This window comes from Carcharodon carcharias, chromosome 4 (genome assembly GCF_017639515.1).
Source record: "Carcharodon carcharias isolate sCarCar2 chromosome 4, sCarCar2.pri, whole genome shotgun sequence".
Classification (NCBI taxonomy): domain Eukaryota; kingdom Metazoa; phylum Chordata; class Chondrichthyes; order Lamniformes; family Lamnidae; genus Carcharodon; species Carcharodon carcharias.
The window spans coordinates 110025913-110047693 of NC_054470.1; the positions used below are offsets into that span (position 1 = coordinate 110025913).

The 21781-nt window shown below is 45.1% G+C and overlaps 2 protein-coding genes across 3 annotated transcripts in view; one reads left to right on the forward strand and one right to left on the reverse strand.

Annotated features, from left to right (window-relative positions):
* Positions 1-560: 560 nt before the first annotated feature.
* Positions 561-8348, reverse strand: dnajc25 (DnaJ (Hsp40) homolog, subfamily C, member 25). 2 transcript variants are annotated; one of them, XM_041185858.1, is made up of 4 exons: positions 8041-8348; positions 4705-4857; positions 2103-2573; positions 561-1096 (listed from the first exon to the last, which is right to left on the reverse strand). In XM_041185858.1, exons 1-4 carry the CDS (start codon positions 8326-8328, stop codon positions 974-976), a joined length of 1035 nt encoding a protein of 344 aa, XP_041041792.1. In that variant the 5' UTR covers positions 8329-8348; the 3' UTR covers positions 561-973. The 2 variants fall into 2 exon arrangements, with proteins under 2 accessions (XP_041041792.1, XP_041041791.1); XM_041185857.1 differs by having other exon boundaries at positions 8032-8348.
* A 3800-nt stretch (positions 8349-12148) lies between these two features.
* The window catches only part of smc2 (structural maintenance of chromosomes 2), a 52136-nt gene continuing 42503 nt past the window's right edge, over positions 12149-21781 (forward strand). The window contains exons 1-5 of the mRNA XM_041186698.1: positions 12149-12604; positions 14719-14868; positions 17670-17792; positions 17993-18031; positions 19123-19233. Coding sequence (XP_041042632.1) covers positions 12437-12604; positions 14719-14868; positions 17670-17792; positions 17993-18031; positions 19123-19233 — 591 coding nt within the window. The 5' untranslated portion in view covers positions 12149-12436. The remainder of the gene's footprint in view (positions 12605-14718; positions 14869-17669; positions 17793-17992; positions 18032-19122; positions 19234-21781) is intronic.

The following is a 21781-nucleotide window of genomic DNA, read 5'->3' on the forward strand; positions in this document are numbered from 1 at the left end:
AAAAATGCAAAACGAAAATCCACTTTTAAACATTGCAATAGCTGGGAAGAGACATTAAGGATACATCAAGTAGTTATTTTAATAGCTCTATCTCAAATTTGTCTAAGCTTAAGAGCAGTAAACAGTACCAGCAAACAATGGCTAACTTGGTGGATGTTATTACAGAACTATCAAGTCCTTAAGAAGACATGTTAAGAGAAGTGAGATGCCCAAAAGAAATACACCAACACCTAATACTTTGCTGATCAGCTACAAAAATTGAGACTTGTGAAGCAAACTCTAGATGTTTTAGAGATAATGGTTAATAATGTAAACATTATTGCATCCTAAAGTGAAGGGTGTAAAAAAGGGGGGTGCTAGCAATAAATATGATTAATACAAACTGCAACATTTGTTGCATCTGTTTTCATAAACCTGTTGGATGCAGCTACAGATTTTACCTAGTATATATAACATTAGCTCTAACTGCAGGTACCCCAAGAGCTGCTGCCATCTGGTCTGGAATAGCTAACATTTAAAATTTCACCTAGAAAGCAAAATAACCATTAAATGGTCAAATCTCACATTTTGATTTTTATTTGTATGACATTTTAATATACAACCACAAACTCTACAGTAGACTAACCTTTGTCAATGCAATTTCCATATCACCTATATATTAATATATTTATATATAAAATAAGCAACCAAATGTTTTTGTAAAAATTTGTCCACGTTAGTCCTTCCAGTTCAAAAAATATAATTTGAATAATGGAAATAATATAGTCAGATTCCATTCAATCACTACACATTTTTGATATTTGGAAACACATCTTTTCTTGGGGATTAATCTAAATGGTAATAGGGATGTAAATCTGTTGTATAAACTGAATCCTGAGTTATTAGATCAATGATATTTATGTTCCATTATCAAGAGTTTTTTTTTCAATATAAAAAGACATTTTATGTAAACAGTGGTGTAAGGCAGAGGTATTTAGTCATCTATGAAGGTTAGCCTTCCTGGCCCCTCATTTTTCATCCAACGTCGATACCGTTTCCATCGTGGATCTGAAGCTACTTTCTTTTTCAGTTCTTCCTCTTGTTCCACCTTATAAACCTAAAATTTAAAAAAAAAAGACATTAAATTCTCCTGTACGCTGACCCCCTTTGCTCAGCAAGTTGATCCAGTAAGGTTGATCTATGGTTCATGCTCGAATTAGCTAATTGCATTAGGGTCAATTTGTGTTACAATTGTCCATTGTGTACAGTTAGGTTACAAAGGGGGGCAAAATTAATTAGGGTTCTCACTGGAACAGAATCCAGTGAATCCTGCTTGAAGTGTATGTACATGGGAAAGACATGAAGGATCAGATCTGGCTTGGCCACAGTCCCCTAGGAACACAGGTAGACCATTCAGCCCCTTGATGTTGTTCCACCATTCAATGAGACTGCAGCTAAGAAACTGTGTTCTGATGAAAGGTCATCGACCTGAAACATGAATTGCTTCTCCACATTTGCTGCCAGACCTTCTGAATATTTCCAACGTTTTCGATTTTTGGGTTTCGGCCGATCTGTATTCCCTCTACGCCTAAGCTGAACAGCCTATTGGCAGGCACCATTAATGATCACTTGGGACAACTGACCAGAAGCCCATTGTCAGCCACTGACCACACCTCACCAAACAGGTCATCTAGTTCAGGGGTGCAGGAAAGACGATAAAACTGACAAGAAAAAAACCTCATATAAAGATGAATTCTGTCAGGGAATCCACGCAGCCTATTTTCCCAACACAAAACTTATGTCAATATAATTTATAACCATGAGCGATGTCAGAATTGTTCAGTTTGATACCACAAGACTTATGAGAGAAGGGTGCACAGCTTCTAAAATTAAGTGCTTGCCCAAATTTCATACTTGTCAATGCACATTATCCTTTGATTTAATTTTTTGCCCTTGTGTGTTTAGATCCGTCAGACATAAAGCTACAAATATGAGACTGAAAGTTCTCTCTGTTACAGTACTTCCACATGATTAAAGGTTCTTAAAGACCAGGGTTTTAATTTTACAGATTTAAAAAAAAATCATAATTTATTGTGCTCTAGATTACAGCGTGCAATGCTTACCTCAAAGTTTTCCCATAACCACAGCTTCCTCTCAAGAAACATCTCTTTCTGATGATCTTCAAGGCTGTCAAATTGGCCTTGTGACATGCGCATGTTTTTACGGATAATGTACAATTTCTCCTCTTCTCCATATTCTTCCCGTTTTATGTGAAAGCGGTAAATCCATCTGCAGTACCAGATTATATACCTACAGATGTAATAAGGAGCCAGAACGATTTGGAAGAGGAGTATGTCAAATAGCCGTGGCTTCTGATAGCCCCCTTTAATGTCAATGTTATTTTTGATAATGCCTTTAATGATTTCCTCCTCCTCCTCTTTGATTTCTTCTTTAGAGCGTCTGTTTTTCCCTTTTTCTTTAGTTTTATTAAGCAGACCTTGTTGCTTAGCAATTTCTGTAGCCTGGATTCTATACTTTGGCACAGTGGTGAGATAATGAATGGCCTCACTGTAACTGCTCCACCAGCTGTAGTACTGCAACAACAACAAAAATTCAAAACAAAAAAGTGTAAATAACTAGCAGTTAAAGCCATAATTACTGTAATTGTTTTACAAATATAAAAGCCCCAAAATCAGTATTCAGACACAAATCATTACATCAAAAGAACTAAAATCCTGAATGCCATACTTGCTGCAAGAAAACTACACGCTTTCATTAATAATGCAATTTATTTTAATTAATCCCCCAGCACATTGCTCATGAAGTGTTGGGCTCAGCTTGGGAGGGAAGGACCAATGATTGACAATTTAAAAATTATATAGATGGATTTATTTGTAGTAGTACCATTTTTTTTTTACCAAAATCTTGCAAACTATTCTCTGCGTCTGAATGGGACAGCTACCTTAAGCCACATTAATTTATTTGTTCTGCAAGGACTCTGGATCTGTTTGAACACCAACAGGCTACTTGCAGTATCTTACTGAGTTGTCTGCGAGAACCAGCAAACGTTCATACACTTATGATACAATCATAAGATAATTACAGATGAGGAAGGAGATTTAGCCCATCTTAATTCATCCATCCAGAATGATCCTGTAGTCTCTCTTGAAAGTTGATTTCCCTAATTTCATGTAACATTCACCCAATGGTTCCTAATGCTTCTGCAGTCTGTTACTTAATGCACCTCTATGTACTGCCCTCAGAAAACCCATTTTCTTTTTGACTTAGGTCATTACAATCGAACGACTTGCAAGGCCATTTTGAGAGCATTAAAAGTCAACCACACCATGTGGGACTGGAGTCACATATACAACAGACCAGGGATGGCAAATTCCTTTCCTTGAAGGACATAAACTTGTCCAACTGGCTTACTAACTGGCCATCTCCCCGCCCCCACACATTTTCAATTTATGATAGGATTTGAACTCAAGACCCCTGGGCTGCTAGTCTGTACTATAACCACTGTAAGCTATTAATACCAACTGCCAGAAAAGCAGAAACAACTTCAAATTTACAGATACGAAGCATGGTGTAATTGCTCTGAATATTCTAACAGCTAACGTGCAGAATAGCTAAGGGGAAATGATGGCGCAATGGTATTGTCGCTGGACTAGTAGTCCAAAGAGCCTGGGTAATGCTCTGGGAACCTGGGTTCAAATCCCATCATGGCAGACAGTCAAATTTGAATTCAATAAAAATCTGGAATTAAAAGTCTAATGAAACTACTGTCGATTGTTGTAAAAACCCATCTGGTTCACTCACTAATGCCCTTTAGGGAAGGAAATCTGCCAGCTGTACCCGGTCTGGTCTACATGTGACTCCAGGCCCACAGCAATGTGGTTGACTCTTAAATGCCCTCTGAACAAGCCAGCAATGACCTCATACCATGAATGAATAAAAAGGCATCAGAACATGCCATTCTCATCAAGTCTGCATAAGCATACCACTCACTCACTCCCCAGAACAATACATTACAGCAGGTTGCCATTCAGCCCATTGTGTCTGACCCAGCTCCCTTGAAACTTAGTCCCACTTTTTCCCATAGCCCTGCAAATTTCTCCTTTCCAAGTTACTATTTAATCAGCTTTCAGAAAGGACATTCCAGATCGTAACAACTTGCTGCACACAACAATTCTAATTTTTCCCCGGCATTGTTTGCCAATTATCTTAAATCTGTCACCTCTGGTTATTGACCCCTTGCCAGTGGAAACAGTTTCTCCTTGACTATCTCAAGCTGGCATAATTTTAAGCATCACTTTCAAATCTCCCCTTAACTTTCTCTGCACCAAAGAGAATAAATCCAGCTTCTTCAATCCCTTGGCATAAGAATCTAAAGTTCAATTTTTAAAGCCATTTATAATTATTTTCCATATGGGTTACTTATGATATCTGAAACTGCAACCTCAAAGCAAATATAGTTGACAGTGGAACACTAGGTCAGTCACACAACTGAGAAACATAACTGAGGAACTGAATTAATAGAGGAGAACATATTAATAAGATTATGTCAGCAGAAGTCAGGTCTATAGACTGGGACCTATTAACCATAACATTTATGTAGATGCTGAGGCTTCACAGTTTTTTGTAATTGTCACTCAACATGTAGTTCAAATAGTGTTGCACTTATGTATATAGGAAGAACATATTCTCACGTGACTGCCTTACCTGAAAGAGTGATATAGCACAAACTGTCACAATTATAACTATTCTGACGTCCACTTTGGGTGCTAGTCTTCTCTTGTAGTAATGGTAGTAATGTCTGTAGAATTCATCAGGGTGGTCAAGCATATAATCATAATCCTTTCGGGCTTCATCGTCCTTTAAGGGACAGGGTTAAAAACAAATGGCAGTCATTAACTGCTAATAATTTAAGCGGATATTACGAACTGATCAAAAATACTGCGACATAGCCTACTGCTTGGATCACCACTTGATAATTGACCTCTCAACACACATATAAAGGGCAATGTTTGTTAGTGCTATTCCAGCAGGACTTTCTGGATTAATAGGCCACATCTAAGCTCCCAAAGGTTTTTGACCAAGAGGCAGATTTCTTTTGCAGCCTGTAAATCGAACTGCAATAATTCATCATATTCTTGCATACGGATTTACTTCAGCGGCACTTATTAAGAACCAGCTTTTACATCTTCAGCAACTAAGTTGCATTCTATTTGCCACTGTCCACCATAAACACTCAAACTGGAAACTTAAAATTATTCTAGATTTTTTAAAAAAAGAAAATAGTCGAAATTAGAAACCCAAACAATTGTGTTCATGCAATGAATAAGAGAACCAAATCAATTAGAAAGGTTCCAGGTTTGAATTCCAGTTTGTGCTGAGATAGCTGGGGTGGTGATATGTGTGGAAGTTGTGAGCTGAAGCCCTGCTCCAAACTTTGCATAATCAATCTAGATTGTCCTTTCACTACACCACAAAGCAGAGCTACAATGTCGGAGGTCCTGTTGGCCCAATCATGTGGACACAAGATCCCAGGGCAGTATTCAAAGAGAAGAAAGGAGTTAGTGCCTCAGTCACCAATTATCCCTCAGCCAACACCACCAGAACCGACGAACTGGCGATTTCTTATTGCTATTTGTGGGACTTCACTGTATCCAAATTGCTGCCACGTTTGCCTGCATAACAGTGATTGTCCTTTTAAAATGAAGTAATTGCCTGAAGTGCTTTGGTATATCCTGAGGATGTGAAAGGTTCTATTGAGGTCTTGGGACATGGTGGGTTAGGAGCCTCTCATCAAGATCTCCATTCAATGACCCAAGCTAGAAATACACTGTGGACCAGATTGGGTTTCAGTGTCAATACATTCTTTACCCTCACACACCCAAGTCAAATGGCAAGCAAATGCTCATATTAAGGATTACAGGATAAAGCAGCTCAGGAATGTACTAGAGTATACCTGGGGTCCTCATAACCCAGCATACCCAACTTGCCGGTACATTCAAACAGGAATTGAAAAGAAAGAAAGATTACAGGGATAAGGCAGGGGAGTTGGACTAGGCAAAATGCTCTTTCAGAGAGCCCGTGCAGGCTCGATGGGCTGAATGGCCTCCTGCACTATAAAGATTCTGAGAGAAGGGAGGGGAGATCTTTTTGAAAATCATGCACATTTTTTGCCCCATATCATTTGTTATTACACCTCTGCTGATACGAGTGTTATGCCTCTAGGAGATAAGACCATGAGCAGTTATTGAGCTTCACATGTTCATTTTTCTACAGGGAAATCCCTCAATCCTTAAAACCTCTCCTCCACAAACTAGCCATGATCAGAAGTTTGTCAAATTAGTAGTAACTGACATTTTAAAAAGAGAATGCTTTGAAACTGCATTATGGTAGCAACAAAATAAAAAAATCTTCATAGCAGATTAACATAAATAACAGTTCTTTAAACACACAATTTCATACTTGAATATAATTCCACAAATGATACCTCTGGAAATAAGGTGAACAATTTAACTCCTAAGTGAAAGGCTTTTGAATGTGTTAGAAAGTCTGGAAGGAGAAACTGAGGTATAAGTTGTGTAGAAGTAACAATTGCCAATCTTCCATGAAAAACAAACTGCTTTGGTTTTCAATCAGCTATTACAGGCTTTAAATGTTTTAAAATTAACTATCGCAGTTAGCTGAGATGCATGTTTTCTTTTGCCAGTAGCTGACTCCTGCAAACAAGCACCAGCAGCAAACACTGCAAGGCAGGCTACTGTAGGATGCTAGTCCCAATCCCCATTACCCTTCTAGCAGCCCCCCACCCCACCCACTGGATACTGTCCAACCATATCCCCACAACTCATGCACCCCCACCCCGTGTCCCCCAGCAGATGCGCCCCCCCCCACCCCGTGTCCCCCAGCAGATGCGCCCCCCCCCACCCCGTGTCCCCCAGCAGATGCGCCCCCCCCACCCCGTGTCCCCCAGCAGATGCGCCCCCCCCCACCCCGTGTCCCCCAGCAGATGCGCCCCCCCCCACCCCGTGTCCCCCAGCAGATGCGCCCCCCACCCCGTGTCCCCCAGCAGATGCGCCCCCCCCACCCCGTGTCCCCCAGCAGATGCGCCCCCCCACCCCGTGTCCCCCAGCAGATGCGCCCCCCCACCCCGTGTCCCCCAGCAGATGCGCCCCCCCATCCCGTCCCCCAGCAGATGCGCCCCCCCACCCCGTGTCCCCCAGCAGATGCGCCCCCCCCCCCCCCGTGTCCCCCAGCAGATGCGCCCCCCCCACCCCGTGTCCCCCAGCAGATGCGCCCCCCCCACCCCGTGTCCCCCAGCAGATGCGCCCCCCCCCACCCCGTGTCCCCCAGCAGATGCGCCCCCCCCACCCCGTGTCCCCCAGCAGATGCGCCCCCCCCCACCCCGTGTCCCCCAGCAGATGCGCCCCCCCCCCACCCCGTGTCCCCCAGCAGATGCGCCCCCCCCCACCCCGTGTCCCCCAGCAGATGCGCCCCCCCCACCCCGTGTCCCCCAGCAGATGCGCCCCCCCCACCCGTGTCCCCCAGCAGATGCGCCCCCCCCCACCCCGTGTCCCCCAGCAGATGCGCCCCCCCCCACCCCGTGTCCCCCAGCAGATGCGCCCCCCCCACCCCGTGTCCCCCAGCAGATGCGCCCCCCCACCCGTGTCCCCCAGCAGATGCGCCCCCCCCACCCGTGTCCCCCAGCAGATGCGCCCCCCCCACCCCGTGTCCCCCAGCAGATGCGCCCCCCCCACCCCGTGTCCCCCAGCAGATGCGCCCCCCCCACCCCGTGTCCCCCAGCAGATGCGCCCCCCCCAACCCCGTGTCCCCCAGTAGATGCCCCCCCAACCCCGTGTCCCCCAGTAGATGCCCCCCCCACCCCAATGTCCCCCAGATGCCCCCCACCCCAATGTCCCCCAGATGCCCCATGGCCCCCACTACATTGCCAACAGTTACACGAAGTATGAGACAAGCTATTGCTGGGTGCAGGAAGTAGGATGCCATCCTGTTTTTTGGGCAGACCCACCAAACCCCCTTCCAAACCTTCAGAGTCTCATAGGCGGTGGCGATCAGCAGGAACCGCTCCTCGGGGTTCTCCCCGGCCTCAGTGGGCCGGTACCGGTCCGGGTGGTAGCGTCTGGCCAGCTGTCGATAGGCACGGGCGATGTCACTCTTGCCGGCATCTCTGGCCACGCCGAGCACGTCGTAGCAGGAGAGGGCTCCGCAGTAGAGGCCTTCTACCAGGCCGTCGGCCCGGCCCAACAGGATGAAGGAAACGGCACAGAGCCGGAGCAACAGCAGCCAAACTCTCTGCCTCCCCGCCGACGCCATGTCAGCGGACTGGCGGTGGGGTATACTGCACATGCGCAGTACCCCAACCCATAACCCCGCCTCTAAAACTCCACGTAGAGGGGGAGGGGGAGGAATGGCGCGCGTGAGACACGTCACCATTTCAAATCCGAACGGCTGTTTGTCTTCCGTGGGCCACGGTCTCTGATGAAGCCATTCAGCCCATCATGTCTTTGAACGAACCATTCCATTTCCCCTCCGTGCCCTTCACTATCAACCACAAAGCCCTGCAGATCTTGCCCCCATTGAAGTATTTATCCACTTCCTTTTTTTGAAAGTTATTATTGACGCTGTTCACAGATTTTATTTCAATTTGTACTTTTTTCCCAAATGATGAATGAATTGGACTGAAGCTTATTAAGTCAGGAGGTCATGGGTTCAAGGTTCACTCCAGAGACCTGAGCACAAAATAAGTCCAGGCTAATGCTCCCCATGCATTACTGATAGAGGGCTGCACCGTCAGAGGTACTGTCTTTCAGATGAGATGTTGAACGCCTGTCCTCTGAGTTTGATGCAAAAGATTCCATGGCACTATTCCAAAGAAGAACAGGGGAGTGGCCTTTGGCATACTGGCCAATATTTATCCGTCAGCTAATATCACATAAAAACAGATTATCTGGTCATTATCACATCACTTTTTGTGGGAGCTTGCTGTGAGCAAATTGGATTGCACCCCCCCCCACCTTAAACCAGCTTATATTTCACTCCTTTCCTAAGATACACTCAGTTCTGTTGAAGGGTCGTGAGGACTCGAAACGTCAACTCTTTTCTTCTCCGCCGACGCTGCCAGACCTGCTGACATAACAGGACTAATTGGCTTAATCCTTTTGAAAATGTTATTTCTAGGGTGAAAATTAATTTATCTGTAGTTCCCTCTTTCCCTGCAGATTAGCCTTGCTTACTGTTTTTTCAGTCTTTGTTAAGATATTTTGTGCTGCAGTGTAACGTAGATAACGGACTCCAATGTAGGAAGAGGAACAGCTTCCCTTTGTTTGAAAAGATTGCTTTTGCTTCTGTCATGATAGACATGTTATCAGAACTTACAAGCAAGCTGCCACCCCTCTAATCTCCATTTACAGTCTAGTCAGTGGTTTCAAATTGTTCAGGGAGTCGCCCATCAGTCACCTCTACTTACTTTCTCAATTCATAAGGAGCTTGCAGACAGATATAGATAGGTTGAGTGAGTGATCAAAAAATCTTGCAGATGGGGTACAATGTGGGAAAATGTGAAGTTGTTCACTTTCGCTGAAAGAATAAAAAAGCAGAGCATTTTTTAAACAGAGAACAGCTGCAGAATTCCAAGGTGTAGAGGGATCTAGATGTTCTAGTGCGTGAGACACAAAGTTAGTATGCAGGTACAGCAAGAATGTAAATGTGTTGGAGGCGGTTCAGAAGAGGTTTACTAGATTGATACCCAGACTGAGTGGGTTGTCTTATCAGGAATGGTCAGACATACTGGGCATGTTTCCACTGGAGTTTAGAAGAGTAAGGGGTAACTTGATTGAAGTATATTAAATCCTGATAAAAACAAAAAACTGCGGATGCTGGAAATCCAAAACAATAACAGAATTACCTGGAAAAACTCAGCAGGTCTGGCAGCATCGGCGGAGAAGAAAAGAGTTGACGTTTTGAGTCCTCATGACCCTTCAGCAGAACTGGGTGAATCCAAGGAGAGGGGTGATATATAAGCTGGTTTAAGGTGGTGGGGGGGGGAGAAGTGGAGGGGGCTGGTGTGGTTGTAGGTACAAGCAAGCAGTGATAGGAGCAGATAATCAAAAGATGTCACAGACAAAAGAACAAAAGAACACATAGGTGTTGAAGTTGGTGATATTATCTAAACGAATGTGCTAATTAAAAATGGATGGTAGGGCACTCAAGGTATAGCTCTAGTGGGGGTGGGGGGGCATAAAAGATTTAAAAATAATGGAAATAGGTGGGAAAAGAAAAATCTATATAAATTATTGGAAAAAACAAAAGGAAGGGGGAAGAAACAGAAAGGGGGTGGGGATGGAGGAGGGAGGTCAAGATCTAAAGTTGTTGAATTCAATATTCAGTCCGGAAGGCTGTAAAGTGCCTAGTCGGAAGATGAGGTGTTGTTCCTCCAGTTTGCGTTGGGCTTCACTGGAACAATGCAGCAAGCCAAGGACAGACATGTGGGCAAGAGAGCAGGGTGGAGTGTTAAAATGGCAAGCGACAGGGAGATTTGGGTCATTCTTGCGGACAGACCGCAGGTGTTCTGCAAAGCAGTCGCCCAGTTTACGTTTGGTCTCTCCAATGTAGAGGAGACCACATTGGGAGCAACGAATGCAGTAGACTAAGTTGGGGGAAATGCAAGTGAAATGCTGCTTCACTTGAAAGGAGTATTTGGGCCCTTGAACGGTGAGGAGAGAGGAAGTGAAGGGGGAGGTGTTGCATCTTTTGCATGGGCATTGGGAGGTGCCATAGGTGGGGGTTGAGGAGTAGGGGGTGATGGAGGAGTGGACCAGGGTGTCCCGGAGGGAACGATCCCTACGGAATGCCGCCGGGGGGGTGAAGGGAAGATGTGTTTGGTGGTGGCATCATGCTGGAGTTGGCGGAAATGGCGGAGGATGATCCTTTGAATGCGGAGGCTGGTAGGGTGATAAGTGAGGACAAGGGGGACCCTATCATGTTTCTGGGAGGGAGGGAGAAGGCGTTAGGGCGGATGCGCGGAAGATGGGCCGGACACGGTTGAGGGCCCTGTCAACGACCGTGGGTGGAAAACCTCGGTTAAGGAAGAAGGAGGACATGTCAGAGGAACTGATTTTGAAAGTAGCATCATCAGAACAGATGCGATGGAGGCAAAGGAACTGGGAGAATGGGATGGAGTCCTTACAGGAAGCCGGGTGTGAGGAGCTGTAGTCGAGTTAGCTGTGGGAGTCGGTAGGCTTGTAATGGATATTGGTGGACAGTCACCAGAGATTGAGAGAGGTCAAGGAAGGGAAGGGAAGTGTCAGAGATGGACCATGTGAAAATGATGGAGGGGTGGAGATTGGCAGCAAAATTAATAAATTTATCCAAGTCCCGACGAAAGAATGAAGCAGCACTGAAGTAATCATCGATGTACCGGAGAAAGAGTTGTGGAAGGGGGCCGGAGTAGGACTGGAACAAGGAATGTTCCACATACCCCATAAAGAGACAGGCATAGCTGGGGCCCATGTGGGTACCCATAGCCACACCTTTTATTTGGAGGAAATGAGAGGAATTGAAGGAGAAATTGTTCAGTGTGAGAACAAGTTCAGCCATACGGAGGAGAGTAGTGGTGCCCGAACAATCCCCATCCACCACTACTCTCCTCCCTCACACCTTACTAAAGTGCGGTGACCAGAACTGGACGCAACACTGGATGCATAAGCACCAAAATGGACCAATTGGGCTGAATGGCCTTTTTTAGTGTTGTACTCTTCTATTTCTCTTCACAGGCAGTCCCTTGGGATTGAGGATGACTTGTTTCAAGTCCAGTTTGATGGGCTCTGATAAACTCAATCTGCGACCTACGGACTCTGCCACATGCGGGACAGGTGGTGTTTTGGATGGGGTAGATGAGGCAGATCGGGAGGGGGTGTTTAGAGGTTTGTGCGCTCCCTCTGGTGCCTTGACTTCGCCTCTGCGTGTTCCCGGTGATGTCACTTGCTATGCTCGGTGCCTCCCTGCTCGGCTTTGTTCGAAGACAAGCCACAGGTACTAGTGACACTCCCACGTGACATGATGATGGTAACAGTGAGGACGCTACCCCTTTAAGAGGAACAGCAGGAGTCCGCCCCTTTGTGGTGACGTCATCGGATGGCGCCACAACCCCAAAACTACAACAACAACTTACTTTTAACTGCCTGAAAACCGGGAATATTTCATTATTCTTAGAATAATGCAAGTGCACTAATTCTTTCACGTTGCATTCAAATTTTTTCCTTTCAAGTTGCATGTCTATACTGAGCGTAAAGTTGTTCCTGAGACATTGAACAAACGGTCGGTGATTGGCGCCAAAATTTAAATTGTTGGAAGGAGCTCGAGCGCTTGGCCTCCCCGGAGTTGGGTTGAAATTCAGGATTTAATCGAATATATTTGAAGAAAGATGTACATCAAATCCATCATCATCGACGGCTTCAAGTCCTACGCGCAGAGGACGGAGATTAACGGCTTCGACCCGCTCTTTAACGCCATTACCGGCCTGAACGGCAGCGGCAAATCCAACATCTTAGACTCCATCTGCTTCCTACTGGGCATCAGTAACTTGTCCCAGGTTCGAGAGGAGAGGGCAGGGTCGGATGGTGGGGGTGGGGGAGCAGGGACCGGATGATGGTTGGGGGTCGGGGTTGGGGTTGGGGGGGGTGGGGAGCAGGGACCGGATGGCGCGGTGGGGTGGGGGGGGGGCGGTGAGGGGGGAGAGCAGGGACCGGATTTTGGTGGGGGGAAGCAGGGACCGGATTGGGGGGGGGTGGGGTGTGGGGGACGTCGGTGGCGTGGGTGGGGGGGTGGGAGAGTCGGGGGGGCAGTGAAGGAGGGGGCAGAGACGGGGTGGTGCAAGAGGTAGGGAAACAAGATGGTGGGGTGTGGGAGGGAGGGGGCAGAGATTGGGGGGGGTGAGGAAGTGGGCAGGGGTAGGTGAGAGGGAGCAGAGACGGTGCCGAGGGAAGGAAGCGAGCAGAGATTGACGGTGGAGGGAGGGGGCAGAGATTGTGGATGGAGGGAGGGGCAGAGATGGGGGAGGGGGGGGCAGAGATGGGGGAGGGGGCAGAGATGGGGGAGGGGAGGGAGGGGGCAGAGATGGGGGGAGGGGAAGGGGCAGAGATGGGGGAGGGGGGAGGGAGGGGGCAGAGATGGGGGAGGGGAGGGAGGGGGCAGAGATGGGGGGAGGGGAAGGGGCAGAGATGGGGGAGGGGGGAGGGGAAGGGGCAGAGATGGGGGAGGGGGAGGGGAAGGGGCAGAGATGGGGGAGGGGGGAGGGGAAGGGGCAGATGGGGGAGGGGGGAGGGGAAGGGGCAGAGATGGGGGAGGGGGGAGGGGAAGGGGCAGAGATGGGGGAGGGGGGAGGGGAAGGGGCAGGGAGGGGGGAGGGGAAGGGCAGGGAGGCGGGAGGGGGAAGGGCAGGGAGGGGGGAGGGGAAGGGGAAGAGATGAGGGAGGGGGGAGGGGAAGGGGCAGAGATGAGGGAGGGGGGAGGGGAAGGGGCAGAGATGGGGGAGGGGAAGGGGCAGAGATGGGGGAGGGGAAGGGGCAGAGATGGGGGAGGGGAAGGGGCAGAGATGGGGGAGGGGAAGGGGCAGAGATGGGGGAGGGGGGCAGAGACGGGGGAGAGTGAGGGTGGGAGGGGGAGAGGGCAGGGTGAAACGGTGGGAGGGAGGGGGCAGATGGGGAAAAGGGAGGGGGCAGAGATGGGTGGAGAGTGGAGGGAGAGGGAGGGAGTGGGCAGAGGCATGGGGAAGGGAGGGTGGTGGCAAAGACGGGTAGAGGGAGGGGGGTGGGGTGAAGAAAGGGAGGGGGCAGTGATTGGGGGGGAGAGAGAGAGAAGGAGGGGGCAGAGACAGGGTGATGTGTGGAGCCTGGAGGTGCAAATCCATGTGCACCACTTTAACAGCATTACTCTCATCAACCCTCTGTTACCTCTTCAAAATACTTGAGCAAGTTAGTTAAACACAATTTGCCTTTAACAAATCCGTGCTGGCTTTCCTTAATTTAACCCGCATTTGCCCAAGTGACTATTAATTTTGTCCTGAATTATCATTTCTAAAACCTTCCCCACTTCTCAGGTTAAACTGATGGGTCTACTGTTGCTGGGCTTCTCTTTCCACCCTTTTTAAACAAGGGTGTTCCGTTTTCAATTCTCCAGTCCTCTGGCAGCACCCTTGAGTCTAAGGAAAATTCAAAAATTATGGCCACAACCTCCACAATTTTCATTCTCAAAGTACCAGGTCAGTGACAATAGTACTTGTTCACGGTCAGTGAGGAGGGGGGCTGTGTCCCAGGTCAGTGAAGGGGGCTGGGGGGCGGGGTTGTGGTTGGTCAGTGAGGAGAGGGTTTCAGCCCAAGGTCAGGGAGGAGGAGTGGTGTTTGTCCCAGGTCAGTGAAACTGAGGGTGTCAGTGATATGGGGTGGAGCTGTATCAGTTGCTGTTGCAGGTCTGTAACTGGTCAAAGTAACTAGTGCCCTCAGAAAGAGATGAAGGGGATTATTTTACAAGATGCTTATGTTTTAAGGAAACCAAGGTCCATTGACTTATTGATTTAATTCGCAGACTAATTAAACCCTGCTGTTTATTTGGATAGCAATATAATATTCAAAATATGTTTTGGTTTCTGAAAGCTTTTTATGCAGAAATTTTCATTGACATTCACTTTCTTTTGTTCTTTACTGTTAGGTGCGAGCCAGCAACCTTCAGGATTTGGTCTACAAAAATGGACAAGCAGGGGTTACAAAAGCCACTGTTTCGATCACCTTTGATAACTCTGACAAAAAACAAAGTCCTCTGGGCTTTGAGACACATGATGAAATTACAGTCTCTAGACAGGTATTCTTCAATGTTCCTATTGTATTTAAAATTCCAAAATGTTAACATGAAAACTTAGTGAGTTTATTTAAAGATTTTTTTTCAGGAACTATGTGAGATTAAACATTGAAATGTTAGTAATGTTTCAGTGAAACATCCCCTCAACCTCTTTTTCCTCTACTCCCATCCCTTCCCCTTTATGCTTTTGGCCTGGAATCATCCATTTTATATTCCATAGCCCTGCAGCCTAGTGTTTAGGATTTGGCATTCTCATCTCTGCAGCCTGGATTTGATTCACGGCTCAGGCAGCAAATTTTGCACAACAGTTAATCCGTCAGACAAAGGATAATTGTTATAAAAACAGAAAATGCTGGAAAAACATAGGTCTGGCAGAATCTGTGGAGAGAGAAACAGAGTTAATGTTAACTCTTCTTTGGAACTCTCCTTTGGAACTTTCCTCTGGTTGGAGTTATACCTAGCGATTTTTGGAAGTCAATCATCTCAGCCCCAGGACTTCACTGCATGTGTTCCTCTGAGTAGTGACCTAAGCTAAACCATATTCAGCTGCTTCATCATAAGGTCCATCATAAGGTCAGAAGTGGGAATGTTTACTGATGATTGCACAGTGTTCAGTACCATTCACAACTCCTCGGATACTGAAGCAGTCTGTGTTTTTACACAGCAAAACCTGGACAACATTCAGGCTAGGGCTGATACATGGCAAGTAACATTCACACCACACAAGTGCCAAGTAATGACCATCTCCAACAAGAGAGAATCTAACCATCTCCCCTTGACCTTCAGTGGCATTACTATCACTGAATCCTCCACTAGCAACATTCTGAGGTTACCATTGACCAGAAACTTAACTAGACCATCCATGTAAATACTGTGGCTGCAAGATCAGGTCAGAGGCTGGGAATTCTGCAGCAAGTAACTTGCCTCCTGAATCCTCAAAACCTGTCTACTGTCTACAAGGCACAAGTCAGGGTTGCGATGAAATATTCTTCACTTGCCTGATGAATGCAGCTCTGACAACACAAGCTCGACACCATTGAGGACAAAACAGCCAGCTTGATTGACACTCCATTTGCCACCTTAAAACGTTCACTTCCTCCACCACTAACCCACATTGGCAGCAGCGTGTACCAACTACAAGATGCACTGCAGCAACTTGCCAAGCCACTTTTGGCAGCACATCCCAAACTTGCAACAAAAGCAAAAATTGCTGGAAAAACTCAGCAGGCCTGACAGCATCTGTGGAGAGAAAGACAGTTAATGTTTCAAGTCCGTATGATTCTTCAGAACTAAAGAGAAGTAGAAATGTGATGAAAAATATACTGTTTAACGGGGGATGGGACAAGTGAAGCTGGATAGAAGGCCAGTGATAGGCGGAGGCAAAGGAGAGATTGCAAAAGATGTCATAAACAGAAGGTCAAAGGGGTGTTGATGGTGGTGATACTGGCTAAAGGAGGTGCTAATGATGACATTAAGAATAGAAAGCAGGATGAGCAAGTGACAGATGGTCCTAGTGGGGGTGGAGTGGGGGAGGGGACGGTGTGGGAGAAAAGATCGAAATTGGCTAAAAGGTGGGGATAAAACAATGAATGGAAATAAATTTTTAAAATAATAGAAATAGGTGGGAAAAAACATATATAAAAATTAAAAAATAAATATTTGAAAAAAGGATTGAGGATGGAGGAGTGGGTTCATGATTTGAAGTTGTTGAGCTCAATATCAAGTCCAGAAGGCTGTAAAGTGCCTAATCGGAAGATGAGGTGCTGTTCCTCCAGTTTGCATTCAGCTTCACTGGAACATTGTAGCAGGCCAAGGATGGACATGTGGGCATGAGAGCAGGGTGGAGTGTTGAAATGATAAGTGACCCTAGTGGGGATGGTGTGGTACAATATATATTTCACCACATTTCTACTTCTTTAGTTCTGAAGAAGAGTCATATGGACTCGAAACGTTAACTCTGTCTTTCTCTCCAAAGATGCTGTTAGACCTGCTGAGTTTTTCCAGCAATTTTTGTTTTTGTTTCGGATTTCCAGCATCTGCAGTATTTTACTTTTACCAAACTTGCAACCTCTACCACCTAGAAGGAGGAGAGCCATAGACTGATAGGAACACCACCACCTACAAGTTCCCCTCCCAAGTCACACACCATCCTGACTTGGAAATTTATTGCTGTTCCTTCACTGTTGCTGGGTCAAAATCTTGGAACTCCTTCCCTAACTGCACTGTGGTTGTACCTATGTCTGATAGACTACAGTGGTTTAAGAAGGCAGTTAGGGATGAGCAGCAAATGCTGGCTTTGTCAACAACACTCACATCCCAGGAAAGGATAAAAAAGATGCAGGAGCCACGATCCACTCCCATCTCCTGGCCCACATTTTCACATTGTTCCCTGGACCCCAAGGAGTCTGCAGACTGTAGCTGGAGAAGCACTTGTAAGCCATGTTTAAAAGTGCATTAAGATATATATTTTTACAAAGTGTGTTCTACAAGGAGACCTCATTAAAATCAATTTTCAGGTTGAGATTGCACAAACCATTAAAACACTGATCACTTATTTTTCCAATTCCAGAATATCAGTGAGATTGATGTTTCTGTGATTAAATGGAATAAAACTGGTTGAATTGTTTGAGGAATTCATCATTCTATTCACTGCGATTTTTGTAAGAGACTGCAGGTTTTAAAGAGTTCTATGATTTCTATGCTGAATCCAATTGCACTTCTAATCTTTTTGTTAAAATTAAAGCAGTGATTTTTAAAATCGTTGTATTCATATTGCTGGGCATTTAAAACTATTTATTTTTCAGGTGGTAATTGGTGGGAGAAACAAGTACCTAATTAATGGTGTGAATGCAAACAATACCAGAGTGCAAGATCTCTTCTGTTCAATTGGTCTGAATGTCAACAATCCACACTTCCTTATCATGCAGGTTTGTGCATAAGATGCAGGTGCTTTTGTACCTGATCTTTAGAGATGGCCATTTGTGTATTTCTATTGGAAATATTTGTCTTAATGAATTTACTCAAACATATAGTATTAAAGAAAAAGTATTAACTGAAAGCCATTATGCTTGTTACACTTTATAGAGACTGTACTGGGTTTTTAAAATAAAATTAATTTTGTTTTTAGGGCCGTATCACTAAAGTTCTGAATATGAAGCCTCCAGAGGTAAGTATAGTTTGTGTCTGACTCCTGATGCCATGAATTATCTATATAACCCATGTGAATGGTAGTTCTGACCTGAATGGATTTGTCCTGTTTTATACTCAACTTCTTTCATGCTGGTACAGGAGAGCTACTCCCTGCTCCTGTGTTCAAGAGTTTGTATCTGCAAAATTGAACTGCCAGCAATTTGAAGAGGTAGTGAGTCTGCTGTGAACCTCCATTCCAAGGACTATAATAAGATGGAGAGCAGTGGGACTTGGTTATAAGCAAAACATGATCTCAATCTGAATACAGCTGAAGGAGCAAGTGCTGCTATTAGGTTATCTAACTGAACTTAATAACAGCTGAATGAAGAGGAAATTTCAGGTTCCTCATTCAGCAGAGTAGAACGAGATATAGACTTGTTAGAATGGCAAATGATTATAGATACAGATTAGAGTACCAATAAATACAGAATAGAATACAAACTCCTGTATCTAGGTGAGCCAATGAGCAAGTACCTTGCACCTGTTATGTTTTTTCCTACACTTTCACCAACCCCACCATCATGCACACTCTACTGAATAGCTCAGATGGAGAACTTGTGTGGAGAGTTGGTTTATGTTCCATTGTCCTTTCAATATTTGGCGCAGAACACTGAGTATTCAGATATGTTCCATGTCCCTGTTCCTAAGAATCAACCTTACATTGTTTTTGTGGCTGCTCTTGCTTTCTATATGTGTAATATTCTATTTCTGTGCAGAGTTTATTCAAAGCTGCATGTTATAAAACTTAAATGCGTTCCATTTTTAAATTGTCTTAAGTTCAGCTGAGATGGTTGCCTTTACACACACACCAATCAGAGCATAAATCAGAGTTTTGCAGAAAGAAGCTTTCACGGAAATCAGTTAGATGCTGGATACGTTATCAAGTGCCTAGCATAAAGTTCATAACCCCAGATCTGCAGGCTGTTAAAGATGTGCCTTGTGCACTGGTTTTAGAATAGTTTTTTTAATCTTGTAGTGCGCAGCTTGGAGTATTCTGTTATAAAATAAATTTGAAGTAGTCTGTTTAAAGGGCAACACAGAGTTTAATACTTGATTCTTTTTCCTTAGATCCTATCCTTGATTGAGGAAGCTGCAGGGACCAGAATGTATGAATGTAAGAAGTTAGCGGCTCAGAAAACAATTGAGAAAAAGGAGGCTAAGCTGAAAGAAATTCACATGGTAAATTGGTTTGCTGTTCCCATTGCGAGTAATGATAGTGTCACTGGTACAGTGTATCCAGCATTTCCTGTTTTACTTAAAATATCCAGCACCCACAGTATTTTTCTTTTGTATTAGCATTGATCGTAAATGGTTTTGGTTCATGGAGTATTATAGAAGGGCAATAGTAAGTTACTAAGCTTAACTTGTGACTTAAAACCATGATGAGCACAAGAGTGAATACAAGGCTTTTTTAACTTGTAAAATTAAACTAATAATGCACTGAAGCCACTTCGTTATTCAGTTCATTTGATTTTAAATTAATTTTTAGAACAGTATGTTTCAAATATGAGAAACGACAAGACCTAATCTATCCTATTTCCATAAAAAGCACAAGAAAGATATTACTCAAATTTTAAAAGTTATGAAAATCTGAGATGGATGTAGAAATGTACTCTGCTGATGAAAGGCTCCATGAGAGTCTAATGCGTAAATCCTGATCTATTACTACGCCTTTCTTATTAGAAAGGCTACTGCTTTGAATCCCAGTCAGTCTCTTCAGCTCATCCCAGGTGGGTAACAGTGGGGCACTACAATTGACATCAGTACATCCCTGAACTAATGAGAAAAATATTAGTTGGGGCTTTGCCATCTATGAGGGAGTGTGCGTGTGTAATGAAGGTCAAGCTTGTCTCTGCTCCTGCAGTTAAATAGCTGACTTCTTATTGTCTGGTGCCCCACATTGGTTGAGGTGCTGACAGTTTACTGATGCTCACCATGAATCGATGCCTTCGTAAGAAGGTTGGGAGAATATTGAAACATAGAAACTAGGAGCAGGAGTAGGCCATTTGGCCCTTTGAGCCTCCTCCGCCGTTCAGTATGATCACGGCTGATCCTCTATTTCAACGCCATATTCTCGCTTTCTCTCCATACTCCTTGATGCCCTTAATAACAAAAAATTATCAATTTATTTTTTGAATATTCTCAGTAACCCAGCCTCCACACCCTTCTGTGGTAGAGAATGCCACAGGCTGACAACCCTCTGAGTGAAGACATTTTTTTCTCACCTCAGTCCTAAAATGGCCTGCCCTGTATCCTGAGACTGTGATCACCTGGTTCTAGACTGCCCAGCCAGGGGAATCATCCTCCCTGTATCTAATCTATCTAGCTCTGTTAGAATTCTAATTCAATCAGATCCCCTCTCATTCTTCTAAATTCTAGTGAATACAGGCTCAGTCAAACCAATCGCACCTCATATGACAGTCCTGCCATCCCTGGTATCAGCCTAGTGAACCTTCACTCCATTCCCTCTATGGCAAGTACATCCTTTCTTAGATTGGGAGACCAAAATTGCATGCAATACTCCAGGTGTGATCTCACCAAGGCCTTGTATAACTGCAGTAAGACATGCCTACTTCTGAACTCAAATCCTCTTGCAATAAAGGCCAACGTACCATTTGCCTTCCTAATTGCTTGCTGCACCTGCCTGTTTTCTTTCATTGACTGGTGTACAAGGACACCCAGATCCCTTTGTACATCCACATTTCCCAATATATCACCATTTAAATAATACTCTGCCTTTCTGTTTTTCACACCGAAGCGCATAACTTCACATTTATCCATGTTATACTGCATTTGCCATGTGTTTGCCCACACACACAACTTGTCTAAATCACCCTGAAGCCTCCTTGCTGTATCCTCACAACCCCTCCCAGTTTTGTGTCATCAGCAAACTTGGAAATATTGCATTTGGTTTCCTCATCTAAGTCATTTATATATACTGTGAATAGCTGGGGCCCAAGCACTGATCTCTGCAGTACACCACTAGTCACTGCCTGCTATCCGGAAAAACACCCATTTATTCCCAATCTCTGTTTCTGGTCTGTCAACCGATTCTCAATCCATGCCAGTATGTTACCCCCAATCCCATGTGCTTTAATTTTGCCCACTAGCCTCTTATGTGCGACCTTATCAAAAGCCTTCTTGAAATCCAAATACACCACGTCCACTGGTTCTCCCTTATCTATTCTACTATTCACATTCCCAAAAACTCCAGTAGATTAGCTAAGCATGATTTCCCATGCTGACTTTGTCTAATCCTGTTAATGCTTTCCAAGTGTTCTATTACCACGTCTTTTGTAATGGACTCTAGCATTTTCCCCAATGTTGATGTTAGGCAGACTGGTCTGTAATTCTCTTTTTTCTCTCCCTTTTCTTAAATAGTGGGGTTACATTTGTCACCCTCCAATCTGTAGGAACTGCTCCAGAGTCTATAGAATTTTGAAAGATGACCACCAATGCATCCAATATTTCCAGGGCCACTTCCTTTAGTACTCTGGGATGTAGACTATCAGGCCGTGGGGGATTTTTCAGTCTTTAACTACATTAATTTCTCTAGCACCATTTTTTTTACTAATACTGATTTTCTTCAATTCCTCCCTCATTAGACCCTTGGTTCCCTAACATTTCTGGGAAATTATTTGTGCCCTCTTGTGTGAAGACAGAACCAAAATATGTGTTCAATTCTTCTGCCATTTCTTTGTTCCCCATTATAATGCCCCCCGTTTCT

Excerpts from the sequence above, each read along its gene's own strand:
- dnajc25 (XM_041185857.1), bottom strand. The coding sequence starts at position 8,328 with ATGGCGTCGGCGGGGAGGCAGAGAGTTTGGCTGCTGTTGCTCCGGCTC. Across the intron at positions 4,858-8,031 it reads AGACTCTGAAGGTTTGGAAG|GACGATGAAGCCCGAAAGGA; the intron begins GGGGTTTGGTGG and ends TGTCCCTTAAAG. Across the intron at positions 2,574-4,704 it reads GTGCTATATCACTCTTTCAG|TACTACAGCTGGTGGAGCAG; the intron begins GTAAGGCAGTCA and ends TTGTTGTTGCAG.